Source organism: Amphiura filiformis, chromosome 5 (assembly GCF_039555335.1).
Source record: "Amphiura filiformis chromosome 5, Afil_fr2py, whole genome shotgun sequence".
Lineage (NCBI taxonomy): Eukaryota > Metazoa > Echinodermata > Ophiuroidea > Amphilepidida > Amphiuridae > Amphiura > Amphiura filiformis.
In genome coordinates this window covers 60,317,677-60,345,405 of record NC_092632.1, presented here as the reverse complement: position 1 = coordinate 60,345,405, position 27,729 = coordinate 60,317,677, and the positions used below count along the sequence as shown (strand labels likewise).

The 27,729-nt window shown below is 37.4% G+C and overlaps 2 protein-coding genes across 2 annotated transcripts in view; both read left to right on the top strand.

Annotated features, from left to right (window-relative positions):
* The window catches only part of LOC140151924 (uncharacterized), a 242,981-nt gene that overhangs the window by 140,049 nt on the left and 75,203 nt on the right, over positions 1–27,729 (top strand). The gene's annotated exons all lie outside the window — the stretch shown is intronic.
* LOC140151923 (uncharacterized) lies at positions 10,757–19,940 on the top strand. The gene is made up of 2 exons (XM_072174232.1): positions 10,757–11,125; positions 19,373–19,940. Exons 1-2 carry the CDS (start codon positions 10,807–10,809, stop codon positions 19,375–19,377), a joined length of 324 nt encoding a protein of 107 aa, XP_072030333.1. The 5' UTR covers positions 10,757–10,806; the 3' UTR covers positions 19,378–19,940.

The following is a 27,729-nucleotide window of genomic DNA, read 5'->3' as shown; positions in this document are numbered from 1 at the left end:
CCACTGGGACTTCATAGTGTTGCTGTAACTCGCCACCGGGACTTCATAGTGTTACTGTAACTCGCCACTGGGACTTCATAGTGTTACCCATGGGAATATCTAAAATAGCCTGACTCTGTGGGGGTAACTCGCCTTTTTAACTCGCCTTTACCTAACTCGCCCATATTGTAACTCGCCTAAAACATGCTCTCCTTTAAAATGGGTTTATTTACATAGATAGAAGTATGTCCACTCATGACCCACTTACAACAAAAATAAATAAAAAACATAGTATAGTATTCAATAACTAGCAAACGATATGAGCTTTGTGGTAAAAGAAATAAATATGTACAAGTGACGAAGCCAGAGAGAGAGGGAAAGAGAGACAGACAGACAGACATAATACAGACAGCGGAGTCTGTGAAAAGGGCATAGACAGAATTGAAAAGAATGGGCACCAGGGTGATTTGAATCAAATTTGGCTGGGGATGAATTACTAGAAAGAATGAGGGTTGGAGATGGAACTATGGGCAAAGGGAGACAATCAAGACACAAGGGTCAATTACATTGTGTGTAAAAAAGATATATAAAAAACATAATACACTGAATGATAACTAGCTAAAAATACAAACTTTGTGGTAAAAAATAATTAAATGTGTACAAGTGAGGAAGCCAGAGAGAGAGGGAAAGACAAACAGAAACACAGACTGGAAGAAAGAGCAGCATCAGACATACAGATACAGAAATGAGGAGAATGGGGCACATGGGTGGGTGATGAAAGTAAATTATTTGAATCAAATTTGACACCAGAAGTAGTACTATTTGATGAATTACTAGAGAGAATGCCTGATGGATAAAGATAGAGATGGAGCTATGAGCCCAGGGAGACAATTAAAAGACAAGGATCAATTACATTATGTGAATAAATCTGGCAACACAGTCATACTGTCATTACTTACATCTCTACACGTAAGCATTTCTTAGAAGACATGGAGCTTGAGACTTCAGATTCTTGTTGTGGTATTCACATTGTAAACAGAAATTGCTCCTCATTTTCTTTCAGCATTCATGTAAGAATTCAAAGAATTTGAATTGATAGAACTTTAGCAATGTGTGTGATTAATTTGACATGGTATTTCTAGCTGCCCAGATGTGTCATCCGGGTGTGTCATAAGAGTAAATGAACCCCTCTACCAATCTGTGATGGCACCAATTTCTCCTTGAGTGCTGATAAAAAAGTCCGCAATCTGGTTAAGCGCAACACTTCATTAAAGTACACATACCTCATTGTGACATGAACTCATCTTCGCCTTCATTTGTATGTAGTCCATTGTCTATGTAGAATGTTTTGTAACATATCATGTTGTATGTCACAGCTACATCATCCTAGCAAAATGTAACTGGTAACATTATATTGTTAAAGTCAGGGGAGGTGCATTGGGTTTATATGAAAATAGAAGTAGCTATCTTTAGTGTTAAATATTGGAAACCAAACAACAGAAAATCTTACACAAGACTATTACTGTGTTAAATTTGCAGCTTATTTGTTACCACATATTCATATAAATTTCTGATGTGTTTAATTAATGTAAAAAGTAATGGCCATGCACTGTGGCTTACCATTTATGTGGTGTTTACTTCACAAATAATTAGCTATTGATGTGAATATGAGATGAAACCTTAACCACAACACCATGTCCCAATAGCATTGTAACAAAATTAAAACAGAATTAAACCTGTTACCTTTAAAGGTAACATTTTTATTGGGAGACTTTGTAAATGTGTTTGCCATGAAATTTTATAAGGAAAATCTGTGTTGAGAGTAATACTACCCATCAATCAATATGTGAAGCTTGAATACATACATTGTTACATCATGTACAGCCAAATATAGCTTATTTATGCATAGGCGTGCAAATCTGATGACAAATATGGCACTCAGAATGAATATAATGTTACCAAGTAATACATTATTTTGTCCAATGGTTAAATAAAAGCAAACAGATTAACTGTCTTGATGTCACTATGTTGTCCAAAGTCAAAGTATTCAATATTGCAGGCTACAATTTTATAGGCAGAGACTTGCAAGCAAGAGTAGTGTTAAAAATATGTAATATAACACTGAAAAGGTTAAAATTCTTGGAGGATATGGCTTGGGCTATATTTAACTGGTGACTTGTAATTCTGGAAAGTGTTTACGATATTCCCATGGATGTTGTATGGACATCAACAATGATCAAATTGATTGAACTGGTTGGCTAAATTGTAATCATTTCAGAACAGGAGCCTCAAATTAGTTGTGTTATCAGGAATTGTGTTGAATGATGAATATCAAATTGGTTGAACCTACTGACTAAATCGTTTTGATCATAAGGTTGATCAGCTCAGAACAAATAGTTATGTTTATAATTGGCCTACAAACATGTCATAAATGAAATTAACTTCATTATTCATTTAACATCACATGGAAAATTTCAGTGATATAAAGGTCATTAATCCTGAGATGAAATTGATCATTGTGTGGATTTTTTTCATTATTATTATTATTAAGATGGTTTAAAAGAAGAAACCTGACATCTACTTTTATATCAGACATTATTGTTCCATTATTTTGTCTTGTTAGCTTAGCTGGTGATACAGTGTGCAGCAATATACATTTATGTCTAAGACAATCAAGGGGAAGGCAAATAGCCCAGACTGAGATGTAAAAATCAATGTTTTATGAAGGGAATATGTTATGTATGTATTCAGAACTTCATTAGTGCTAGTGCACTAATGTTGGGTTTCATAATTGCTGCACATGCAATAAAGGTGAATGACCAACTAAAACTTTTAGTGTATATCCAGTAATGGAGTTGAACTCTTTCGTTACTGATTTTTTTTTTTGGTAACATGTCTAAGTTTGGTAACCCTCTCTGGATTGTCAATATGCATATGATCATATTAAATATCTCATGTATATTTTCTTGAAAACATATTGCACATAACTCACTGTAAGTGGAAATTGCTATCCCCAGCATTGACTGCTAGCGTATGTATGTTACACTTGGTTTCAAAGAAGAACAGCAGTCACTTACTCAGATTGATGCTAGTTCCCTGTTAATAAGTGACATACGTGGAGCTTTGTGTTCCCTTCAAGAGCGCCAATCTGTGCCGACCAACGTAATCAGCCAGTCAGATTATCAGTCTGTTGTTATGATTATCAGATGATTGGATCAGCCAATCAGAACCCCACTTTCAAAATGTAAACAACTGCCATTCTTCTCTGCCGCAAAATGTAACTATAGTATCCAAATTAGCTTACTCGCCAATAATGTAGTTTATCCTACCTTCATCTTGAATATCAGGTGTTGTCTTTATCAGATGGCTTTCATGCTTGCCATTTGTTCAGCTCACCACCACATGCAGGCATATACATATGCTTACCAAAAATGTAAAAATCTGAATTTTGATAAGTTGAGAGTATTTGGCTTTAGCAAATAACTAATAGAAGCCTATTAATGGGCTTGCCATTGCCAAAACCTGAAGAGAGACTGAGAAGAAAATAATATAACATGGCAAAGTTAGCCACTCAGAGTGCCAGTAGCAAGCACAAATTCACTCTGAATCCCTTGGGCTGTTCCGAGTAAAGCAGAACAATTGTAGCAGCAAATCTAAAATATGTTGTCTAACATTGTCTAAAGGTCATGATGTTTCAACATAAAACTTTTTCTTCTCTGAGAATTATTCTTGTGTTTCATATTTAGAATTTTTCACTTATAAATGATCTCTTCAGTCTCTTATTTATAGGAGCAGACTTTCCTAATGATACTGAATCATTAAAAGTATGTAGTAACATATACAAAACATTTGCACTGTCAGCAATGCAACCATTAAAGCTTTGTGTTTCAGTGATAAATAAGAAATTACATGTCATAATGTGTCATCATTCCTTGCAATCCTCAGATGTTGACTAGACAACATACTGTAGCAAAAATATCATGTTAACTTCATATCGTACTTTGTAGACACACAACTATGTCATCATAGTATAGCTTCCAGACTTATGCATAATTTGTATGGTTAATATTTCACTGAAGTGTCAGGTGAAAAAAGTGTAAGATGGCATGATGCTTTTGAAAGTTGTGTATGAGTAACACATAATATTTGATATAATCAGTCATATGTTAAGTTACATTTGGCAGCTACATAATGATGAAACCATCATCCATACATACTCAAAATGTAACGACATTTCTGATTGGATTTGGGCCATTTTGTGCTGGTCATAAATTCCGTTTATGACCAGTATGCAGGGCATAAACAAGCTGCGTCACACAGCGTTGGAACCCAATTAACGTGATCCACGATATGAGTTTAATTTTACAAAATACAGGTTTAATTTATATATAGAAATATATATTTCAATATTTAAGTCCAGTGCAACAAGACAAGTAAAATTTAACTTCACAAAATAACATTGATTTACTAAAACAACAAAATCATTTTAGAAAGTTTCCACATTTTGCAAGAGCTGCTCTCATCTGACCTTAATGGAATTGTGATGAAATATTGATGTATTCATTTAATAATATAAAAACAAGTTTAAGAATTTTCTAAGATATGTCTACATGGCTCTGATAGTACCCAATAATATTCCAAACACCTGGGAAATTCCCTTATCAAACAAGAGGGTTATGTACCCAATGCATACAGGATGAATATTTGTTTCACCCGAGTACTTAAGGCACTTTATTTTAGTCATGCAAGAAAGGTAGGCTATATGTACAATAACTACCCCCATGTAAAATTTGGAAAATGTTGGGAGCCAAGGACAGACTATTGAGATAGTTCAGCAGGAAACTCAGTTACTTCAATAAGTGTCTTGTGAACCACTTCCCCCAAATTAGATATTTTTTTACAGTGATGAATAGTTTAAGTAAAAAGAAGCAGCTGGGAGGTACAACTGTGTGTACTTACATGTTGGCTTGGTCTGAAATGGTATACATATCACCATTACAAAAAATATTTTGAACTCAACCCAATATAGATTGATTCAGACCTGTGTAAAGTTTAGTTCCCCCACTCAAATGATTGTCTCGAGACAGCAGGAAAGCACAACAACGCAAAGAATAGACTCCGCATTGCCCCCACGATCATGAGGACCATTTAATACACATAAGCTTATTTATAATAATTTCACAATCTCATAGAAATTAAGACTATATTGAGATAATAACAGATTTCATATCAATTAAACAAATTATATACATTGAGATGATTAATTGCAGCAAGCATTTGGAATTATTTATCATCTTCATATAAATCAATAAATACACAAATTATTGGAAAATGTGTACAAGCCAACCATACAGGCTGGACAAACAAAAGTTGACTTCTGAATCACATTTAACCAAATTTCATCTTAAGCAAATCTTAAGCATATCTTAAACAGATACATCTTTGGATCAAACAGAGGATTGGATTGGAAAACAGCATTTTTAACCGCAATTAAATAATTAGAAATCTCCAAAAGAATAAACAATGCCAACACTAGCAAACGAACATTTTGTATTCAGCAAGATAGATATGCTTAAACCATTTACTGATATATAATCCACTGGTATTGACAACCAAGTAAATAAAGATACTCCAAATAAGCAACAAAGCATTTATAACCCTGGTATAAAAACGCAGCAGAAAGGGAGGAAAGCATGAAGGCAACCAATAGCCCACTATAAAACGCAGTAGAAAGTGGAGACAATCTACTGACGAGATTCTTCAGGTTTCAAGAAACTCCGTAACACATTCAAACACCATAAAACGCAGTAGAAAGTGGAGACAATCTACCGACGAGATTCTTCAGGTTTCAAGAAACTCCGTAACACATTCAAACACCATAAAACGCAGTAGAAAGTGGAGACAATCTACAGACGAGATTCTTCAGGTTTTGAAGAAAATCCTTAACACATCCAGGCACCATTAAACGCAGTAGAAAGTGGAGACAATCTACTGACGAGATTCTTCAGGTTTCAAGAAACTCCGTAACACATTCAAACACCATAAAACGCAGTAGAAAGTGGAGACAATCTACAGACGAGATTCTTCAGGTTTTGAAGAAAATCCTTAACACATCCAGGCACCATTAAACGCGGTAGAAAGTGGAGACAATCTACTGACGAGATTCTTCAGGTTTCAAGAAACTCCGTAACACATTCAAACACCATAAAACGCAGTAGAAAGTGGAGACAATCTACAGACGAGATTCTTCAGGTTTTGAAGAAAATCCTTAACACATCCAAGCACCATAAAACGCAGTAGAAAGTGGAGACAATCTACCGACGAGATTCTTCAGGTTTTGAAGAAACTCCATAACACATTCAAACACCATAAAACGCAGTAGAAAGTGGAGACAATCTACAGACGAGATTCTTCAGGTTTCAAGAAACTCCGTAACACATTCAAACACCATAAAACGCAGTAGAAAGTGGAGACAATCTCCCGACGAGATTCTTCAGGTTTTGAAGAAAATCCTTAACACATCCAGGCACCATTAAACGCGTAGAAAGTGGAGACAATCTACAGACGAGATTCTTCAGGTTTCAAGAAACTCCGTAACACATTCAAACACCATAAAACGCAGTAGAAAGTGGAGACAATCTACAGACGAGATTCTTCAGGTTTTGAAGAAAATCCTTAACACATCCAGGCACCATTAAACGCAGTAGAAAGTGGAGACAATCTACAGACGAGATTCTTCAGGTTTTGAAGAAAATCCTTAACACATCCAAGCACCATAAAACGCAGTAGAAAGTGGAGACAATCTACCGACGAGATTCTTCAGGTTTTGAAGAAACTCCATAACACATTCAAACACCATAAAACGCAGTAGAAAGTGGAGACAATCTACAGACGAGATTCTTCAGGTTTCAAGAAACTCCGTAACACATTCAAACACCATAAAACGCAGTAGAAAGTGGAGACAATCTACAGACGAGATTCTTCAGGTTTTGAAGAAACTCCATACAAAGCATTCATTCCCCTTCTATAAAACGCAGTAGAAAGTGGCGACAATCTACTAATGATATTCCTCAAGATTTCAAGAAATTCCATACAAAGCCTCTATTTTTAAGCATAAAGCAGCATATTTGGACATACCATTTTATTGGAGTATCTTTAACCATATTTAGTTACTGAATCACCCGTCCGGCTTTTGGGGGGGTGGGTGGAATTTTTTGGTCCATCAAGATCGAAGGAACAATTGCAAGTGCATCACTAGGAGAACTATGGACATAACAAAGGAATTAAAAATAAGACGGAGACCTGAATGGCTGCACACCACTAAAGTGACAGCTGACTGGACAGAAAAACTGAGCTTGTTGCTATAACAACATAACAACAACCCCTAAATTAAAACTGACTTGACCAGGAGACCAAAACACCTTAAGTGTACTTGAGAATGCTCAAGTGGGAATAAGAGGATAAGCCTCTACACCTAGATGCACATGACAGCCTAATGTCCCCTGCTGCTGAGACAATCTAGTTTTTAAAAGATTTGCAACTTTAAAAAACGGAATTGTCTCGAGACAGCAGGAAAGCACAACAACGCAAAGAATAGACTCCGCATTGCCCCCACGATCATGAGGACCATTTAATACACATAAGCTTATTTATAATAATTTCACAATCTCATAGAAATTAAGACTATATTGAGATAATAACAGATTTCATATCAATTAAACAAATTATATACATTGAGATGATTAATTGCAGCAAGCATTTGGAATTATTTATCATCTTCATATAAATCAATAAATACACAAATTATTGGAAAATGTGTACAAGCCAACCATACAGGCTGGACAAACAAAAGTTGACTTCTGAATCACATTTAACCAAATTTCATCTTAAGCAAATCTTAAGCATATCTTAAACAGATACATCTTTGGATCAAACAGAGGATTGGATTGGAAAACAGCATTTTTAACCGCAATTAAATAATTAGAAATCTCCAAAAGAATAAACAATGCCAACCAAGTTTCTCAATGGAGAAACTTGATTAAACCCCCCCTCCCCCCCCTTCCCCTCCCTCAAAACAATGTACAAAGGTGGAAAAGCAAAAGCCTCAGGATGCTCCAGATGAGTCCTGAACCAATCCAACCCCTCTAAGGACCAATGAAAGCTGTCATATCTAAATGGGGCAGCCACATCGCCATCATCTTGATGTCAGCAAGTAATCAGCTGCTGAAAATTTTTATTTACACATGTAGTGGTTTTCTTACAAAATCTCTATTGATGATCAATGAGGAAACTATAATATATACACCAAAGATTTATGTACAGCCTGTACCGAAAACATAGGAAAATATTGCATCACCCCATACACCCAATAAGTTAAAAACAAATATTATTAAATCAAAAGGGGCAATTTATTTTGTAAATTTAAACCATATATTCTATGAAACAACTAAACAGGGATCTATTATAATAGCGTACAGGTGTATAGGTATAATGATAGTTGTATTAAATGCACCAAGCCCAACAAAAAAATGAATATGCTATAAACATGACAAACTTTTAGGAAAGAAGACTGCAATTGTATAAACAATACTTTAATAAATTGTCAAGCTCAGGCAACTAACCTTAAACGTATAATAATAGTTGTGCACAAGCCATAGCAACCAGATTTTTATTGTTTGTTTGGTGTTAAAATAATGAATAGAAATTATGTAGTTGTTCTCTTTCTCTATATATACTCTCTATAATTATATGAAATATACATAATATGAACATATATAAATTATACAATTAGCATGATTAGATAGCACCATTAATTGTGCTAGATATCGCTTTACATACAATATTGCTTGCTGCAGTTTCCAAGCATGTTTAGTGTAAGTTATCAAATACATACTTAAGGATGGACAGAATAGTGTACAGTATGAAGTAACTCACATGATAATATTCACATGATGTGCAAATTGACATAAGCATCAAATTTCAAGTCTGCTCAATTTATTTTCTGCACAAGCCATAGCAACCAGATTTTTATTTGTTTGTTTGGTGTTAATTAATGAAATAGAAATATATTTAGTTGTTCTCTCTATATATACACTCTCTATAATTATATAATGTATGAAATGTACATATGTACTTATATAGTATACAATTAGCATGATTAGATAGCACCATTAATTGTGCTAGATATCGCTTTACATATAATATTGCTTGCTGCAATTTCCAAGCATGTTTAGTGTAAGCTATCAAATACATACTTAAGGATAGATAATGATGTTCTTTGTATACAAAGAATAGTGTATAGTATGAAGTAATTCACATGATGTGCAAATTGACATAAGCATCAAATTTCAGTTTAATTAACTGATCCTAACCTTGAAATGTATTTATCTAGAGATATGTTCATCTTATTTGATCTTGAGAACAAAACCAGAAATAGCTGTAAGTGGCAAATTTTGAAAGAAATGATAACAAATCGCTATTTGACAATTGAGCCACACAAAGTATTACTGTAGCTCCCATTTCAAAGACCCATTAATGATAACAGATCATGAATAGGGCCTACCTGATCCAATTTTAAAAGTGACATTTATAAAATAAAGTAATTCACTACCAATGAATGGTAACCCAGAGAATAATTTTCTCACTGCTAACTTTAAAGTTCTTGCAGATGAATAAAATAAGATACCAAAGCTAAAAGTCTCATAAATAATCTTAAGTGTGTTGCACTGAATACGTTTAATCATTCACAATAATTAATGTTAAAGCTCTTAATTCTATTTAGGCACATGCATATTTGCCTACATAGATTTAGAGAGAGCCCTCAAGTCTAAATTTCAGACTTTCTGGTTGGATGGGTTTTGGTCTATAGAGGGGGCTATTGCTGATTCCCAGTGGTCTTTCCTGCTGGTGCTCATCAGGTGATGAGCTAATTTGCATAAGAAGGCAGAGCGGAAAATTTTAAAGTGCCACATGTACACATGTGGCATCTTCTCTGGGCAGGCTGTGGAGTAATAGGATCACTTTTGTGAATGCAGTGGAAAGAACAACACCCTGGCCAAGTTTGCTGCTGACTCAAGCAGTTTAGAATTTTTCTCATCGCAGACTGTTTGGACTTAGAATATTTTCGTAATTTTTCCATCGGTGACGGTGGGGAGATAGAAAATTTTCAACAATTTTCCATCGGTGACAGTCGGCCAGCAGTGACTGTGTGGAGTTACAAAAGTTCTTCAGACTCAGTTGGAATACTGGTAGGTTGAATTTAAAAATTCTTGTTATACATAATGAAAGTAAATTAATTTTGTGGTTTTTGACATCTCTGATGGGCAGCCAAACTGAGTGAGGAATAGTAGGCCTCTTCTGGGGCCATGGTATGGTTTAGTTTGGGCAGTCGGGGGCTGTGATGTTGGTGTTCCCACACTGGAGTCTCATGTTTGAAGCGTATGCACCTTTTTTTCCTTATTGTGCATGGTCATATACTTGGCTTGAGTCTCTTACCTCCGCTCAGCAAAGGCCGGGGAAAAAATTCTTTAGTTTATGAGGTATGAGGGTAACTCGCACGTTCTGTGCTGCAAACCAAGGTGCCATTTCTTAATGTTAAAAAAATTGGAAACCTGGGTTTCTACCTAGGTTGCTCAAGCGGGTATGCAGCTAGTTAGGGCAAAGTAGTTCCAGTAACTGTAACTCTGTAATCTTTATTTAACATTATGACATTATCTAGGGCAAAGTAGATAAAGGTAAACCGTATTTAAGGTAAGGTGTCTCGGGCTAGTGCAACAGTTCAATTTGACTAATGGTTAGCGTGTGTCTCAGTTCATTTGTAGATTTACGATGCCAAAAGCAAGACGTGTTCGTGGTGGTGGACGTGGTCGTGGTGGTGGTCGAGGTCGTGGGGCTGCCGGAGGGCCAGTGCGTAGAGGTAGAAGTCTGGGCCAGCAACAAAGACAGATGGTGGAGCCACAGATTGAAGAACCCGACCAAGTAGTACAGCAAGGAACCGAGGAAGTGCAGAGCCAGTCTCCTCCAGCGACCAGCACTCAAAGAGTAGTTTCCGAGAGCAGAGGTGGATCCCAAGCGCAAACTCCAGGGCCTTCTGGTGGTCTCGGGCAATGTCGCCCAAACAGTGGCGAGATGATAAACCCCACAAATGGTGAGTTGAATAGTACTCCTAATTTTGCTTTTGTTAATACTGACGAGCAAACTTTGACAAGGGGAGAGGTAGATGAAAGTGGGTCTGGGAGTTATAGCAAGTTTGGGGCCCCTCTGGGGAAATTTGTGTCTTTAATCACCAAAGAAAAAAATCTGGAAAGGCGAAGTTCGTGGAGCTGGGGTCTTTGATTGAAATTAAAGAACAAAATGTCAGAGAGGAATCACCATTGTCCTTTGTCCAAGTAGGTGGGCAAATTTGTTTGAAACCTGCTCCAACACGGGCAAAGAAAATCATAGATATTCAGCAGTGGACCAGTGCGTTTTTTATTTACATGTTGATATTTTTGGAACGTCACCCATTCAGGGCGATTGAGTTAATTAAGTATGTCGATTTGATCAGAAAATTTGCGTCTAGGTTTGGGGGTCGAGGCTGGCTTGACTATGATAAAGAGTTTCGGTTAGGTCAAGCGCTGGATCCAACTCGCTCATGGGCTACTTATGATGCCGATTTGTTTTTAGAAAAATTGGCGATGCCTGTTTACAGCCATCAAAGTTCCTTTCGTGGCCAATCCTCAGGTCGGGCATCCTGCAGTTAGTCCTCAACGTCCAGGCGCACATTTTATTGTTTCGACTTCAACAAGGGTAGATGTATCCGTAAGCCTTGTAGATTTGCCCATCGATGCTCATTCTGCACCAAACCAGGTCATGGCAGCTATCAATGTAGGCTCAAGCCTGGGAGCCAAACCAGCTTTGCAAGGTCAGGGGTTAAGCTGCAGGGTCAAGCAAAGGCCGGAGGAGTTGGTCAAAGGAGACAGCAATTCCCACAGTCAGCTCCTTTCAAGAGCGCCAACCCCGTTAAAGTACCAGTTTTGTTATGCTGGCTAAAAAGTTACCCGCCAGCTAAAGAAAGGAAGATTTTGGGGGATGGTTTTTCACTGGGTTTTAAATTGGGGTACACTGGTCCTCGTTGTCCTCGAGAGTCCAGGTGTTTACAGTCAGCCTCGGATAATGCCGATGCAACGTGGGCTAAGTTGAGCAAGGAAATTTCTTTGGGTCGTATAGCGGGGCCATTTGATAGGCCTCCGTTGTCGACCCTGCAATGTTCTCCCATAGGGGTCATTCCTAAGCAGCAGCCCGGGAATGGCGCCTGATCACTCATTTGTCGCTTCCTTTTGGTGCTTAAATCAATGATGGTATACCAGCGGAAATTTGTTCGGGACAGTAATTGAAATTTGACAAGGCTGTGGAATTGGTTCAGAGGTTTGGTAGGGGGGCATTGCTTGCAAAATCTGATATCAAATCAGCATTTAGGTTATTGCCAATATATCCAGGTGATTTTGATTTGCTCGGCTTCAAGTTCCAAGGAAAGTACTTCATTGATAAATGCTTGCCGATGGGGGCATCCATTAGCTGTTATTTGTTTGAATGCTTTTCGACCTTCTTGGAGTGTCAGGTGAAAAAAATTAGCAAGTCAGGTGGAGTATGCCATTATCTCGATGATTTCATGTTCATTTCGAAGCAAGGTCACCAAGGTGTCGTAGTTTGCTCTCGGCGTTCCAGTGCATGTGCCAGGAATTAGGGGTGCCTTTGGCTCGGAGAAAACAGAAGGACCTACCACTAGTTTGAAGTTCCTAGGTTTCGAATTAGATACTGTACAGCAGCTTGTCAAGGTGCCCAACGAGAAGGTAGAGGCGCTGCTTAAGTTTCTACAAAGAGCTAACGTGGCGGAGTCACTGCCATTGAGGGACATCCAGTCCTTGTTAGGTTCTCTGAATTTTGTATGTCGTGCGGTTGCACCAGGCAGAGCTTTCATGCGAAGATTGATTGATTTAACCAAGGGCGTGTCTGACAAGAAGATGCCAATTCGAATTGGTTTTGGCGCCAAGAGGGACATTGAGATGTGGATGAAGTTCCTGGTAGAATTCAATGGGGTTGTTATGTTTCTAGATGCTCAGTGGGTTTCTAGTTCAACTCTGCAGCTTTACACAGATGCAGCTCGTTCCGTAGGTTTTGGCTGCTATTTTCAGGGTCACTGGTCACAGGGCCTTTGGCCTTTGGACGTGGATTTGGATAAATGTTCCATAGCATGGCTTGAGTTGTTTCCTATAGTGGTTGGGTTAGAATTGTGGGGCCATCTAATGTGCAACAAACGGGTGCGATTTTGGTCAGACAATCAAGCGGTGGTAGCAATTATAAATAAGACAGACGTCCAAATGCCCTCGTATCATGAAATTGGTACGGCGATTGGTATTGGTATCTTTGAGAAATAATATATTGTTCAAAGCATGTTACATAGAGGGGACCGCAAATGGTATTTCAGACTCCTTATCTCGATTTCAGATGAAGAGGTTCCGACAGTTAGCGCCAGAGGCAGATGCAACTATGACTCCCCTGCCACCTCGGCTCCTTTAGAGAATTTGTTGATAGAGAAAAAGCGACTGGTAGACTTAGGAGTGGCAGAGAAAACGCAGTCCACTTATGAATCTGGATGGTGCAAGTTCTTGGGATTTTGTGCTGGGTTTGGATTGGCTACCCAGTTGCCCGTTTCGGTGGAGGTGGTTTGCAGCTTTATAGCTTATTTATCTGTAAAGGGATATGCCCATGCCACGATGTCCACTTATTTATCAGGAATGGGTTTTAAGCATAAAGTTCATGGCTGGGATGACCCAACAAATTGTTTTATTGTGAGATTGATGTTGGATGGTGTTCGCAGGGACAAAGGCAAATCCTTGGACTTGCGCCTGCCTATTACGCTGGATCATTTGGAAAAAATTGTGGATAATCTGCAGCATGTGTGTTCCTCAAAATTTGAAACCATCATGTTCAGAGCAGTTTTTTCGTGCATGTTTAGTGGGTTTTTGAGAATTGGCGAAGTAGCAGCAACATCCAAGGTCAATATTCAACCTTCAGTTTTGAAGCGTTCGGACGTTTCAATTCAAAGTCGTGGGGACGACAGTGTCATTTCCTTTAGTTTTAGAGTGTCAAAAAATAATCAGTTTGGTGAATCGCAGGTAGTTGTGGTTAAGGCCATGCAAAATAAGAAGTTGTGTCCAGTTTTAGCTCTGGAAAGATACTTTGAAATTGCCTCCCATTCGGAAATCTTGTTTGCTCATTTTGACTCCTCTCCGCTCACGAAATATCAATTGAAACATGTGCTCAAAAGATCAGTGGAATTTTGCCAATTTCAGGATCAGCATCTTTTTCAGTCTCATTCGTTTCGAATTGGTGCAGCGACAACTGCTTGGCAAATGGGCATATCAGACCAGGAGATTCAGGCAATGGGAAGATGGCGGTCTGGAGCATTTAAAAAGTATATACGGTTGCCTATGCTGACGGGTAAAGTCAGATAAAATAGAGGAGCTTTGTTTCTTGGGGCTTAAGGAGGGCACAAGTCACAACATAAACAAAACGGGAGCAAATATAAACATATTGGCACCAACATCAAGTGCTGACAAAGTTAAGATACAGCTAAATTTATAACAAATGCAAACAAAGATAAAATAATTGGCCATTAAAGGCATCAGAGAAATCATCAATTGCTAGTAAAGTTAAGTTTCATAGTTTTAAATATAAATGCCAATAATAGTAAATAAAGTTTAATGAGGATAAATAAATGGAAAGAAAATAATTTTATTAATGGCTTGTAAATTACATAATGGCATTAAAGAGAAGTATCTGCCATTGGCGTAGGAGTCGAGCGACTCATCGGACGTCCAATTCTTTCCGGGTGGATGGGTGCTGGTATTATGTTATACATAACCATGCGTAAGAGGCAATGTGACTCATCAGAGGTGTTGTTATTATTATTGTATGAAAAAATATGCGCCAGAGTCGGGCGACTCATTCAGAGGTCCAGTTCTCTCATTGCGAGTTGGTGTTGGTATTATGGTATACATAAACATGCGTTAAGTCTGGGGACTCATCGGAGGTCCAATTTTCTCCCTTGTGAAGTTGTGTTGCTATTATGGTATGCATAGACATGCGTAAGAGTCAGGCGACTCATCAGAGGTCCAGTTCTCTCCTTGTGAGTTGGTGTTGGTATTACGGTATACATAGACAGGCGTAAGTGTCGGACGACTCACCGGAGGTCCAATTATCTCCTTTGTGAAGTAGTGTTACTATTATGGTATGCATAGACATGCGTAAGAGTCAGGCGACTAATCAGAGGTCCAATTTTTCTCCTTGCGAATTAGTGTTGGTATTATGGTATGCATATACATGCACGAGTCGAGCGACTCATCAGAGGTCCAATTCTCTCCTTGTGAGTTGTTGTTGGTATTATGGTATACATAAACATGCGTAAGAGTCGGGTGACTCATCGGAGGTCCAATTTTCTCATTGTGAAGTAGTGTTACTATTATGGTATGCATAGACATGCATAAGAGTCGGGCGACTCATCAGAGGTCCAGTTCTCTCCTTGTGAGTTGGTGTTGGTATTATGGTATACATAAACATGCGTACGAGACGAGTGACTCATCCGAGGTCTAAATTGTCCTGGTGATTTGGTGTTGGTGTTATGGTATGCATGGAGTAGAGACTCGTCGGTGGTCCAATGTTGTCCTGGTGAAGGGGAGTTTGGATTGGTATAAATAACTACCATGGGTAAGAGTCTCAGGACTCGTCAAATGTTCATGTTCTCCTGGGGAATTGTATGCATGTTATGGTATTTGTAATGGCATCAGAGGTACAGGTCTGTCCTGCTGATTGTGAACAAATATAAAAATATTGGCCATTAAAGGCACCAGTAAAAACATCCAATTGCTTACAAAGTTAAAATACATAGTTTAATGGATAACAAAACACATAACAAATATAAACATATATCAGCCATTAAAGGCATCGGAAAAACATCCATTGCTAACAAAGTATATTACATAACGTAATGGATAACAAATGTAACAAGTATAAACATATATCAGCCATTAAAGGCACTGGAAATAGCTAAAAAAGTAAAGATATATAGCTTAATCATTTACCAGTAAGGGTTTAAAGTTTAAAGATGATACATAAATGGTAAAAAAATTGCAATGATGACGGATAATTGCATATTGACATTAAAAGATCGGGCCATAGGGTATGAGTCGAGCGACTCGTCCAATGCCCATCTCCATCCTGGTTTATGTGGTATGTGTTGTAGGTTCCTATCATGGCGGCGTGCGACTTATCTGATATTTAATGAGCTTTTCATGTAGTATCGCCTATTATCTTGTGCCCTTATTTATGTCTTTCTAGTTCGAGAGCCGCCTCGTGTTTGGATCATGGGTGATAGTCATGTGCACTGGGCAGCCTGGCACACGTTGCAACGTGAGGGGCCGCAGTTGGGTCTGGAAAATACCCTTCAAATTACTTGGAAGCCTAAACGGGGAGGAACTCTGTCCGGGGCTATAGGGGAGTTGCAGGAGCTTCTCGCATCTGCAGATGAGGTCCCCAATTTAATTGTGTTTCACCTTGGGTGCAACGATCTGATTGGCAGTTCTTGTAAAGCATTTCACTATATGGTGAGCAACCTTTTGTCTTTTTGTGCAGAATTTTTACCTCTTACCCAACTCATTTGGTCATACATTTTCCCTCGGAAAAAGTACCAGGGGGCTGCTTTTGGTGGCAAGATGAGCAAGAAGTTGAAGCAAGTGAACAGGAACGCAAAGAATCTCTTCCTCAGGGCAGGTGGCAAGGTAATTGGCCATCCAGAAATCCATCCCTTGGTGCAGAATTTGTTTAGGGGTGATAATGTTCATTTGGACACGCTTGGTTTAGACTTGTTTGTCAATAACCTGAAGGGTGCCTTGGAGTTTTTCCACCTTCACCCTTCGTCCTCTGTGTTTCCACACTGGTTGCTGTGGTAAGATTACTAGCAGTTTGGGCGACATTGGTGGGCCCAAAAAGCATCTTTTTGGGGTGGGTCAGTTTGTGGATAAAAAGGTAGTTATTCTGCAATGAAAGTAATAAGGATAAGCAATCTTCAGGCTCTCCACAAGCACATTTAATCCAGTAAACAGGATAATTTTAAATTCCAATTGGAAATGTGGGAATTTCACAATTCCATCAAAAAGCAGCCGCTTATTTTAATGAGGCAATCCTCAAGTCACAATCAAGAAATTTATATAAGTTGGCAATTGCAATAATGCAGTAATTAAAGAATACTGTAATTTCACAAGGTTAATAAAGTTATGCAGTTAATGAATAGTAAAACAATCTTCAAGTGCACATACACGCATAAATTTAATTGTCACGCATTGTCTTATAATGACCAATCCGTGTGCCATGAGCTTGAGTACTTGGCACATGTTCTTGTAGTCTGGTATGATCAGTATGATCATGTTCATCCGAAATAAATTGCATTCACAAATGGCCATACATGTTGTGTTTTCAGCTTCTTTCTTGAGGTGTCATATTTAATTCTATTTAGGCACATGCATATTTGCCTACATAGATTTAGAGAGAGCCCTCAAGTCTAAATTTCAGACTTTCTGGTTGGATGGGTTTTGGTCTATAGAGGGGGCTATTGCTGATTCCCAGTGGTCTTTCCTGCTGGTGCTCATCAGGTGATGAGCTAATTTGCATAAGAAGGCAGAGCGGAAAATTTTAAAGTGCCACATGTACACATGTGGCATCTTCTCTGGGCAGGCTGTGGAGTAATAGGATCACTTTTGTGAATGCAGTGGAAAGAACAACACCCTGGCCAAGTTTGCTGCTGACTCAAGCAGTTTAGAATTTTTCCCTCCCACCCTCCCAGAATAGATTGTCTCAGGTAGGCAGCTAACTTGCAGTTTGAGTGCCAGTTTTGGGTTAGTTCTAATTAAGATTTGTCTTGGGTCTGTGGTAGATGACTTCCAGTTTTCGGGAGCTGCGATTCCCCCAGCATACTGGGTGATCGTTGAGCCTTACTTGTGGAGTAATTGGTGGTTTCACGAGGAGGTTAACTAGGCATATTAATTAAGGCGGCATCATTAAGGATGAGTTACAAGTACTAATATGAATAATACAACATTTATACAATTTTAAACCCCTATTTTTTACAAAGAGGGCTTGACATTTAAAAATTAAATATTAAAAACAAACTAACAAAATTAAAATAAAATAAAATATTAAATACAAGTAAGTGAAAAAGCGGGCCAGTGGCTAAACACACAACCTCAATGGGTGCATAAAACTGGGTCGCAGCTGAAATGCCGGTACATTCGAGGAAAAAGTCCCAATTTGGGCGGAGTAAATACAGTTAAGCTTAGTGCATGTAGATGTACTTGGCAAAGCAAGGTGCATGTATATGGCATGGGAACTTACCTTCAGGAATGTTACGAGGCCAGGTGCATACTTGGCAAAGCAAGTTTTATGACATTATGACACGCCTTAAATGCAGTCCCATGATCGGCTAAGTATATGCAATGATGTCATGAGCCTGTAAATGTACTTGGCAAAGCAATTTAAGATACATGTTTATGGCAGGGTAAATGCCTTCAAGAATGTCCATGGGGCTAATGTTATGGATGCCAGGTGCATGGGTACTTGGCAAAGCAAGTTATTGACATTATGACATGTGTGGAATGTAGTCCCATGAGGGGCGAATTATATATGCGATTTTGCCTTGAGCCTGTAGACGTACTTGGCAAAGCAGGATGCATGTTCATGGCATTGTAACATGCCTTCAAGAAGGGCCATGATGGGCTAATGAGATATGCAAGCCATGCACCTTTGTATTTGGCAAAGCAATTCATATGGCATATAGTGACGTGCCTCAAATTGAGTCCTGTGTTGGACTAATTATATGCAATTTATGCCTCGAGTCTGTAAATGTACTTGGCAACGCAAGATACTTGTATATGGCATTGTAACATGCCTTCAATAATGTCCATGATGGGCAAGATATAATGATATGCAAGCCGTGCAGAGAGCTGTAGCAAAGCAAGATATGGATTGGAGACGTGCCCTAAATGTAGTCCTTGATGGGAAAATTATATGCAGTTTAGCCTTGAGTCTGTAGATGTACTTGGCAAAGCAAGATATGTATGGGGCATAGTAACATGCCGTAATGAAAATCCATGAGGGCCTAATGCAAGAGTTGCAAGCCTGTGCCTATTGTAGAAGGGAGGCATTCCCGATCTTCTCCAGGGAATTCTGCCTTGAGAATATGTACTGGGCAGGATCTTTAACTGATATAACAAAAAGCTTGGGTAAAAGATTCCATTATGAATGATTATTTATTTACATTGATATGCACATATTCTAACAATGATTGTTTGCTTTATTCCAGATTAAGAGCTTCACGAGCAACGAGATTTGGCTGTACTTTGCTCAATAGGAGGACAAGTTAATATTGGAAGGGCGGGTGGGTCAGTTTGTGGATAAAAAGGTAGTTATTCTGCAATGAAAGTAATAAGGATAAGCAATCTTCAGGCTCTCCACAAGCACATTTAATCCAGTAAACAGGATAATTTTAAATTCCAATTGGAAATGTGGGAATTTCACAATTCCATCAAAAAGCAGCCGCTTATTTTAATGAGGCAATCCTCAAGTCACAATCAAGAAATTTATATAAGTTGGCAATTGCAATAATGCAGTAATTAAAGAATACTGTAATTTCACAAGGTTAATAAAGTTATGCAGTTAATGAATAGTAAAACAATCTTCAAGTGCACATACACGCATAAATTTAATTGTCACGCATTGTCTTATAATGACCAATCCGTGTGCCATGAGCTTGAGTACTTGGCACATGTTCTTGTAGTCTGGTATGATCAGTATGATCATGTTCATCCGAAATAAATTGCATTCACAAATGGCCATACATGTTGTGTTTTCAGCTTCTTTCTTGAGGTGTCATATTTAATAACCCCTTTATAGATGGTAGTACAGCAAAAATAAACTAGTAGAAATCGAATAGTTATCTACTAATAATTTTTTCAAGAATTGAAAAAAAAAATGTATATTATCTGTACCACAAATTAATCAATCATTGAAATGTTCCATGAATATATTCAATAATCAACTACCCTTTTAAAACTTTTTACTGTTTGTGATCTTCTATTCAACTTGATTGATTTGATTTTGATTTTATTCGCATCTCCATATTGCACATACAACAATATAAGGTAAATAGATATAAAATGCATTAAGATAAATGACATATAATACACATAAAAAACACAGCAAGGAGATATCACAGGATAGCCCCTTAAGCCCAAAGGCTTATTTCTGAAGGGTCCTTTATACATAGAAGGGCAAAGGGCATAAATACATACAAAAACATACAAATAAATATATATGTTTTCTTATTTTTAATTACCTTACACAATGTTACTTTCTTTTTCCATATGAACGAAAGCATCAAATAATACAAAAGTTTGAATTACTTGAACCGCAATTTAATTCAAATATTGAATTTCCCACAGAATATTAAATATGTTCCCCATTCTACCAACTATAAATAATGTAAGGACCATTATTGTAGTTAGAAATTAAATTTTACATCTATTTTTGTTTTGTTTTGTTTTGTTTTTGTTTTGTTTTAGACTAACTGGATGTCTGTCTGTTTTAGGCTACTCTTTTACATCCATTCATAATTTTGATCATAATTTATAATGACAAGCTTATGATGTTTCACATCTTGCATGTCATGTATGCAAGCCACCATCATCCTGGAACACTAATCTAGACTTCTATATTTATGACTGTGTTCCTCTTTATTGATAAGTAATGCAAAATTGATAAATAGTAATATCCAATAGGCCTACATATTTAATCTTTAAATTACTGTGAAAATAAAGTTGAACCTATTACAATAGAACATATTTTTACATCATTGATAAATACCATAATTTATATGCTGTCATTATCCCACTTATTGTGTATGCGTAAATGATGCAAAGTAGGGCCTACATACAATTTTAATCACTTAATAAAAGTTGGACCTATCATAATCATTATACAACTTTTGCTGTATGCATAAATGATGCAAAGTGTCCCTTGTATTAATATCGACCTAGTCTTTTTGCAATTCTTTTCCACACCTTAGGGCATGTTAACTTCTGTCTTTTAGATTATAAAATTTGGTTTTCATGCTGAACAACATCCCATAAGACTAAAATGGTTTTATATTTGTACATAGCAAAGGACATCACATTAAGGACATCATATCAGGTCGATGAAGTATTGATGTATAAAATATACCTTGTTGTTTTTAAATTTAACCGGTATTTCATTGAAGCAATAGTTCAGCAGTTCTGTAAAAAAATATGCAATATGAAATGTATCTAATTTACATACAATGCACATGTACATTTATAGTCTCTATTGTATTTCAAGTTAGATTTCAGAATCGTGGGAATTACAAGTCTATAGTCGAGTCACCGGATGAGCATTATTTATGGTTAACAGTATTTTGCTGAAGAATAACGACTGATATCGTAGAGCGGGATATTCGCAAAGTTTTATGAAAGAAGAAAATAATGGTATCCGATGCCAATTTAAATTGTTCATCTAAAGTAAATGAACGTCATCAGCTGCTGTCATAACAATTTCAACTCCGTCTTGGATTGTTCTTCTTGCTTGTGGAAGAGTAAGAAGCTAATTCTAACAAAACTTTATTCCTCTCGACACGTGTTGAGCTGAAGAAATATGCTGATGTATACAACATGTAAATTGACATCTCAAGTCTGCTCAATTTATTTTCTGCCAAATTTGTTATTGCAGGATTATCATTCTCAGTTATCTTCCTCTTTTCTTTCTTGAATATTTTCGAGGTGCATATTTAAACGACGTATTGCTGCCATGGCCGAGAATGCAACTAGTCAGCTTGAGTAACTTATGGGTCTATTCACATATGTGACATTACAACACGAATGAGCCGTAAATGTCCTCAATTGTATGCCTAGTTACAGTGTAAAATGGGCATGAAGGTCATATTCATAGGTATTTCAATTTGGTGCTACGTGTATCTCATTAAATGAGGTACACGTAGCACCAAATTGAGGTACCTATGAATACGACCTTCATGCCCATTTTACACTGTAACTCAGAATACAATTGAGGACATTTACGGCTCATTCGTGCTTGTACGGGTCACATATCGCAAACCACATATGATGCAATCCTCAGTGCAATATCAGCGGAAGATATTTCTGAAATATAACCACAAAAAACAAACAGCAAAGAGAAGAAAACTATGTGCTTTCCCCCCATTGTTTGATACCTTTGCACCTTATTATGTTGATATTAATGGTTGGTATGCAAGCCTGATCCAAGATACGCAACTTCTAGATTTTATTTACTAATAACCGGCTTGCATGCAGATAAGGTATGCATGCAAACATGATACAAATCTTAACTTTATAAGGCTTACATTCAGCTGACAAATAAATATGTATCCCCATCCCATTAATAGAACAAGTCCAAATACTCTTGTCTGATTTGCACGTTGACCATTTCTTTTCGAGCAACATGTAATCCATTAATTGATACTCAATATGTGATTTAATATGTCATCTTATCATACTGGTAATGCATGAGCTAATAATGGCAGAAAATTGATAATATAAACAATTGTTATTGCCTCATCTATTATCGTATTCAACTCGTGATATAAAGTGCAAACAGGCAAATAAAAAGATTTAGTGATAAAGCCACCACCAAAATTTTAATAAGTTCTGCCGACTTACATTTAACTGACTAACACTAACAGATATAAAATACTTAATTGATTGTAACTAGGGTTGATTATCTCGAACAAAGCATTTACAGAGAAATGTTTTGACTACTTGCCTGTTTGTAAGCAATGTGAAGCCGATGGCCAATTCCAACATGAAAATGACAAAACCAGTTCTGCTCTGTGGATGCTGATTAGCGCTTCTATACACTTAAATATTAATGAAATAATAACATCCACTGATGCAGTAATGTATAGTTATCAAGCATATACTTATAGATTACTACCACACTAGCTACTGGTAATCTTTTTTCACTACCAAGAGCCCAAAATATTTTTTGGTCCATCAAGATCGAAGGAACAATTGCAAGTGCATCACTAGGAGAACTATGGACATAACAAAGGAATTAAAAAATAAGACGGAGACCTGAATGGCTGCACACCACTAAAGTGACAGCTGACTGGACAGAAAAACTGAGCTTGTTGCTATAACAACATAACAACAACCCCTAAATTAAAACTGACTTGACCAGGAGACCAAAACACCTTAAGTGTACTTGAGAATGCTCAAGTGGGAATAATAGGATAAGCCTCTACACCTAGATGCACATGACAGCCTAATGTCCCTGCTGCTGAGACAATCTAGTTTTTAAAAGATTTGCAACTTTAAAAAACGGAATTAACTTTGTTCAGGTTTTTTATTTTTTGTTCTCCTTATAGTTTCATTTTGCTGCAGTGGAAAATTTGCCTCTGTGTCTGTTGCAATTGAATGCCCTTAAAGACTTTACCTATATCTCGGACTTAATGATAGCACATGGTCAACATTGAATCAGAATGTGATCAGAATACATACCATTTACAGGCTGCATATCTGGATGTGATATGAGATATCATGTGCTGCTTTATTTATATCAGTATTGTGGATTAAACAGGATTGCAATGCACAATGTGGATGGACCTGTGACATATTGCTGTATTGAGCAGAGCAAAGAACTTTATTCTATTTACAGGGATCTGAAAATCCCATAGACAGATATGCCATTAGCAATAGTCCCTTGCACAATGTGTTATGGCTCCATAAATAGAAAAAGTAATTTTCTGTACATGTCTAGTGATTCAGTGTGGAATACATAATTGTATTTTGATTTCAAATGTGCCGTAGGGCTGTCAAGGTGTTTCATGTTTGTAAGCTGTTCAGTAGACACGTCCAGTTTGGATGAGTGACTTCTTGTAGATCGGCTGAGTATAAGCTTAAAGGTATGCTGTCTACTGGATCTTATCATTCCATGCCTATGTTTTCACAAAGTAGTGTTTAGATGCCCAATTAGGTAACAATAGATGAACAAAAATTAATAACGAAAACAAAAAGCATTAGGTTTCACTGCCTGAAAAGAATTGATCACAACTTTTCTCCTGAGATTAGTATCTGTCCATGAGTTGACCATATCGCCAGAATGTCATTATAGCTAGAGGCAGTATATGACATAGCTGGGTCAATGAGTTACATAAAAATGACCTTGTGTGGTGTTTATATTTCCCAGGAAGTAATTTTGCCTGAGGCAATCTGTGGTTAAATGTTGGTAACTCACTGCCAGAGTTATTACCGTTGATTTGGTTGAAAAAGGAGGTGAGACATGATCAATTCTGTTCAGACGGTGGAACCTAATGGACTGTATTAAAGGCCCATCACATAGGGTTACATGCTATGGTGGCCTTCTTTTATTTTGGCCTTACACATCTTACCTTCCGCCCACATGAAGTACAATGACTGTACCTTGTATTATGCAAGAAAACTTTGTGATAAAACTAGCCTTCAGTCTAGTAAAGACACATAGCCATTTATATAGCAGATGTAACCCACAGGAGAAATGTGACAATTGAAGTAGATATAATTGGTTCAACAGGTTTGAAGGTATGTTGTGCTTAAGGTAGCCACAGCTTAAAATGCAATTTATATAGTTCGAGATATTTTAAGAATCGCTCAACTTTTAAGTTCTGATATATGAACCTTATACAGGTAGCAGTGTTGTATATAATTACTGCAAACTATAGCCTATAATGTTTTTAACAATAGAAAGAAAAGAGCAGGAATACTTGTTATGGACATAATTATCTCCAAATCAATCTGCACCATCTGACTTGTACTTGATGGCATCACATGTGAAGATGCTGAAGGACATTGAGGCATTATTTTCTCCAACTTACATTTCCGATTCCAGAAAGCAATGTGCAGCTTACATTTCCGATTCTAGGAAGCAATGTGCTAAGATGACCTTGTCACGCAGTAATGGTTAATACTAATGTATTGGAATCATATAGTTATCTCATTCGGTTGTAGTTAAAAATTCAAGAGTTGATGTGAAACAATCAGTAATAAATAAAAGTATCTTTGATTAATTGGGATGTGAAAAGTTGATGAACTGCACTTTTGACTTACACATGTGAAAGTTATCAACAGAAAGGCTATTGCTGCATGAATATAGCTTCTATTATCACATTGCAAGTCAAAACTATCTATGTAGCATAAAAATAAACCATGGTCATCAATCACTTCAAGGTTTAACCAGTAGCTAAAAGTGCTCTCTTATAGCCTGTTTCTACTGAGCAAACGGTTGCGGGTGAATGCGAGTTAATACGGGGTGATGCGAGGTAATACGCGGTAACGGCCCCAGCAGAAACAGTACGGGTGAAGGTGAATGCGCGGTGATGCGAGTGAATCCGTCAACCACCTTTCGAGGTGGTTAATAGCGGGGAATACGAGGTAACGTTTACAGTGGAAACAGATCGGGTGACGATTTGCGAGTGATACCGGAAGTCTCGTAAGTCTCTGTCATACCGGATCGAATATTTCGCGCGGAGTTCATGTGGTTCCTTCTCACGATCTGACACCAATAATATTATTTTAAAATGCTATAATTTCATCTTGCTTTAGGCCTAATTGTTATAATTTCTACTTGACCGTGGTAGCTCCAAAATATGGTTGCATTTCTAATTTTATCAGTGGCAAGACATGGTCGTGAGGAAGATTTTAGATGGGAAGACTAGATGCAATGCTGATGCTCATAAAAAGATGACGGAAGCTGTATTAAATGCAACAATTCAGCCCAGAAGCCAACATCCAGCAACTGCAAAAATCCCAAAAGAACAACATGAAATATCTCCGCGAGTGACACGAATCTGACCCTAAGGTCACGAACAGTTTTTCGAGACTTCTGCCTTCCCTCGTAATAACGTGCGTGAGAATTGTTACCCTGCATTTTCAGCCCAGTAGAAACGACCCGGTGAATGCGAGAGGATTGAAATGCGGGTGAAGGTGAATTCGCGGTAATGGGAGGTGCTCAGTATAAACACGCTATTAGATATTATTACAGATGGTCTTTGTATTTTAAATTGTGTGTTTGTAAGAAACTTTTTTCTTTACACTATAGTTAAGTTTATTCCATGGCCCAAACTGATTCAACTGTTACAGCCAGGGAATCGGATCATATAGCACAATATTATGTAGATATAGATAGATAACAATCTTTATTCAGGGTAATTCATTCAGTTTACAAAAACTGGTCTCCCATGAGACTCTGATAATAATATAAGATTTTTACATATCAAGAGATAAATTACATAATACAAAAGAAAAGCAAAATTGAATAATGTTTACATTCATGTACATTTAGGTAATATTTACAAATCAAGATGATGTACATGATTATATCGCACATAAGCCACGTCAGCAAATAATGTTTACATTTGTTTTGACAATGTAGGGTTCCAGTAAAGTGTGCTGAGGCTTGTGTCTGAATGTTTAGGCATTGTGCCTGTGCGTAGCACACTATAAATCACTGTACTTTTTTTTAAATATACCAATGTCAAAACCTCCACAGCTACAATATTAATTTCATGATTCTTATGTCTGCTCACATAAACACCTGAGTATTCTCTCTATTATCTCTTACTCTGCTCCAATGTCATAACAGGTCTATGTTGAACCTTGCACATTTCCGCTTTCACAGACCCATCTTAACTTTTGTAAAGAAAGAAAGCAATTATGTCGTCTTGTGAAATCTGATAGTGACAATCAATACATACGCTGCAGGCATGGAAGCTGGCAATCATAACTACCTACATTCTTGGCTCTCCTCAGCCATACTTAAAAATGGGTTTATTTACATATAGACAGAAGTATGTCCACTCATGACCCACTTCTAACAAAAATAAATAAAAAACATAGTATAGTATTCAATAACTAGCAAACGATATGAGCTTTGTAGTAAAAGAAATAAATATGTACAAGTGAGGAAGCCAGAGAGAGTGAAAGAGAGACAGACCGACACACAGATACAGACAGCAGAGACTGTGAAAAGGACAGAGACAGAATTGAAAAGAATGGGCACCAGGGTGATTTGAATCAAATTTGACTGGGGGATGAATTACTAGAAACAATGAGAGTTGGGGAGAGATAGAGATGGAGCTATGGGAAAGGGAGACAATCAAGACACAAGTGTCAATTACATTGTGTGTAAAAAGGATATATAAAAAACACAATACACTAAATGATAACTAGCTAAAAATACAAACTTTGTGGTAAAAATAATTAAATATATGTACAAGATATGAAGCCAGAGAGAGAGAGAGGGAAGAGAGGCAGAAACACAGACTGGAAGAAAGAGCAGCATCAGACATACAGATACAGAAATGAAGAGAATGGGGCACATGGGTTTGAGATGGAAGTAAATTATTTGAATCAAATTTGAGTTACTAGAGAGAATGGCTGATGAATAGAGATGGAGTTATGAGCCCAGGGAGACAATTAAAAGACAAGGATCAATTACATTATGTGAATAAATCTGGCAACACAGTCATACTGTCATTACTTTGAACATCTCTACACGTAAGCATTTCTTAGAAGACTTGGAGCTTGAGACTTCAGATTCTTGTTGTGGTATTCACATTGTAAACAGAAATTGCTCCTC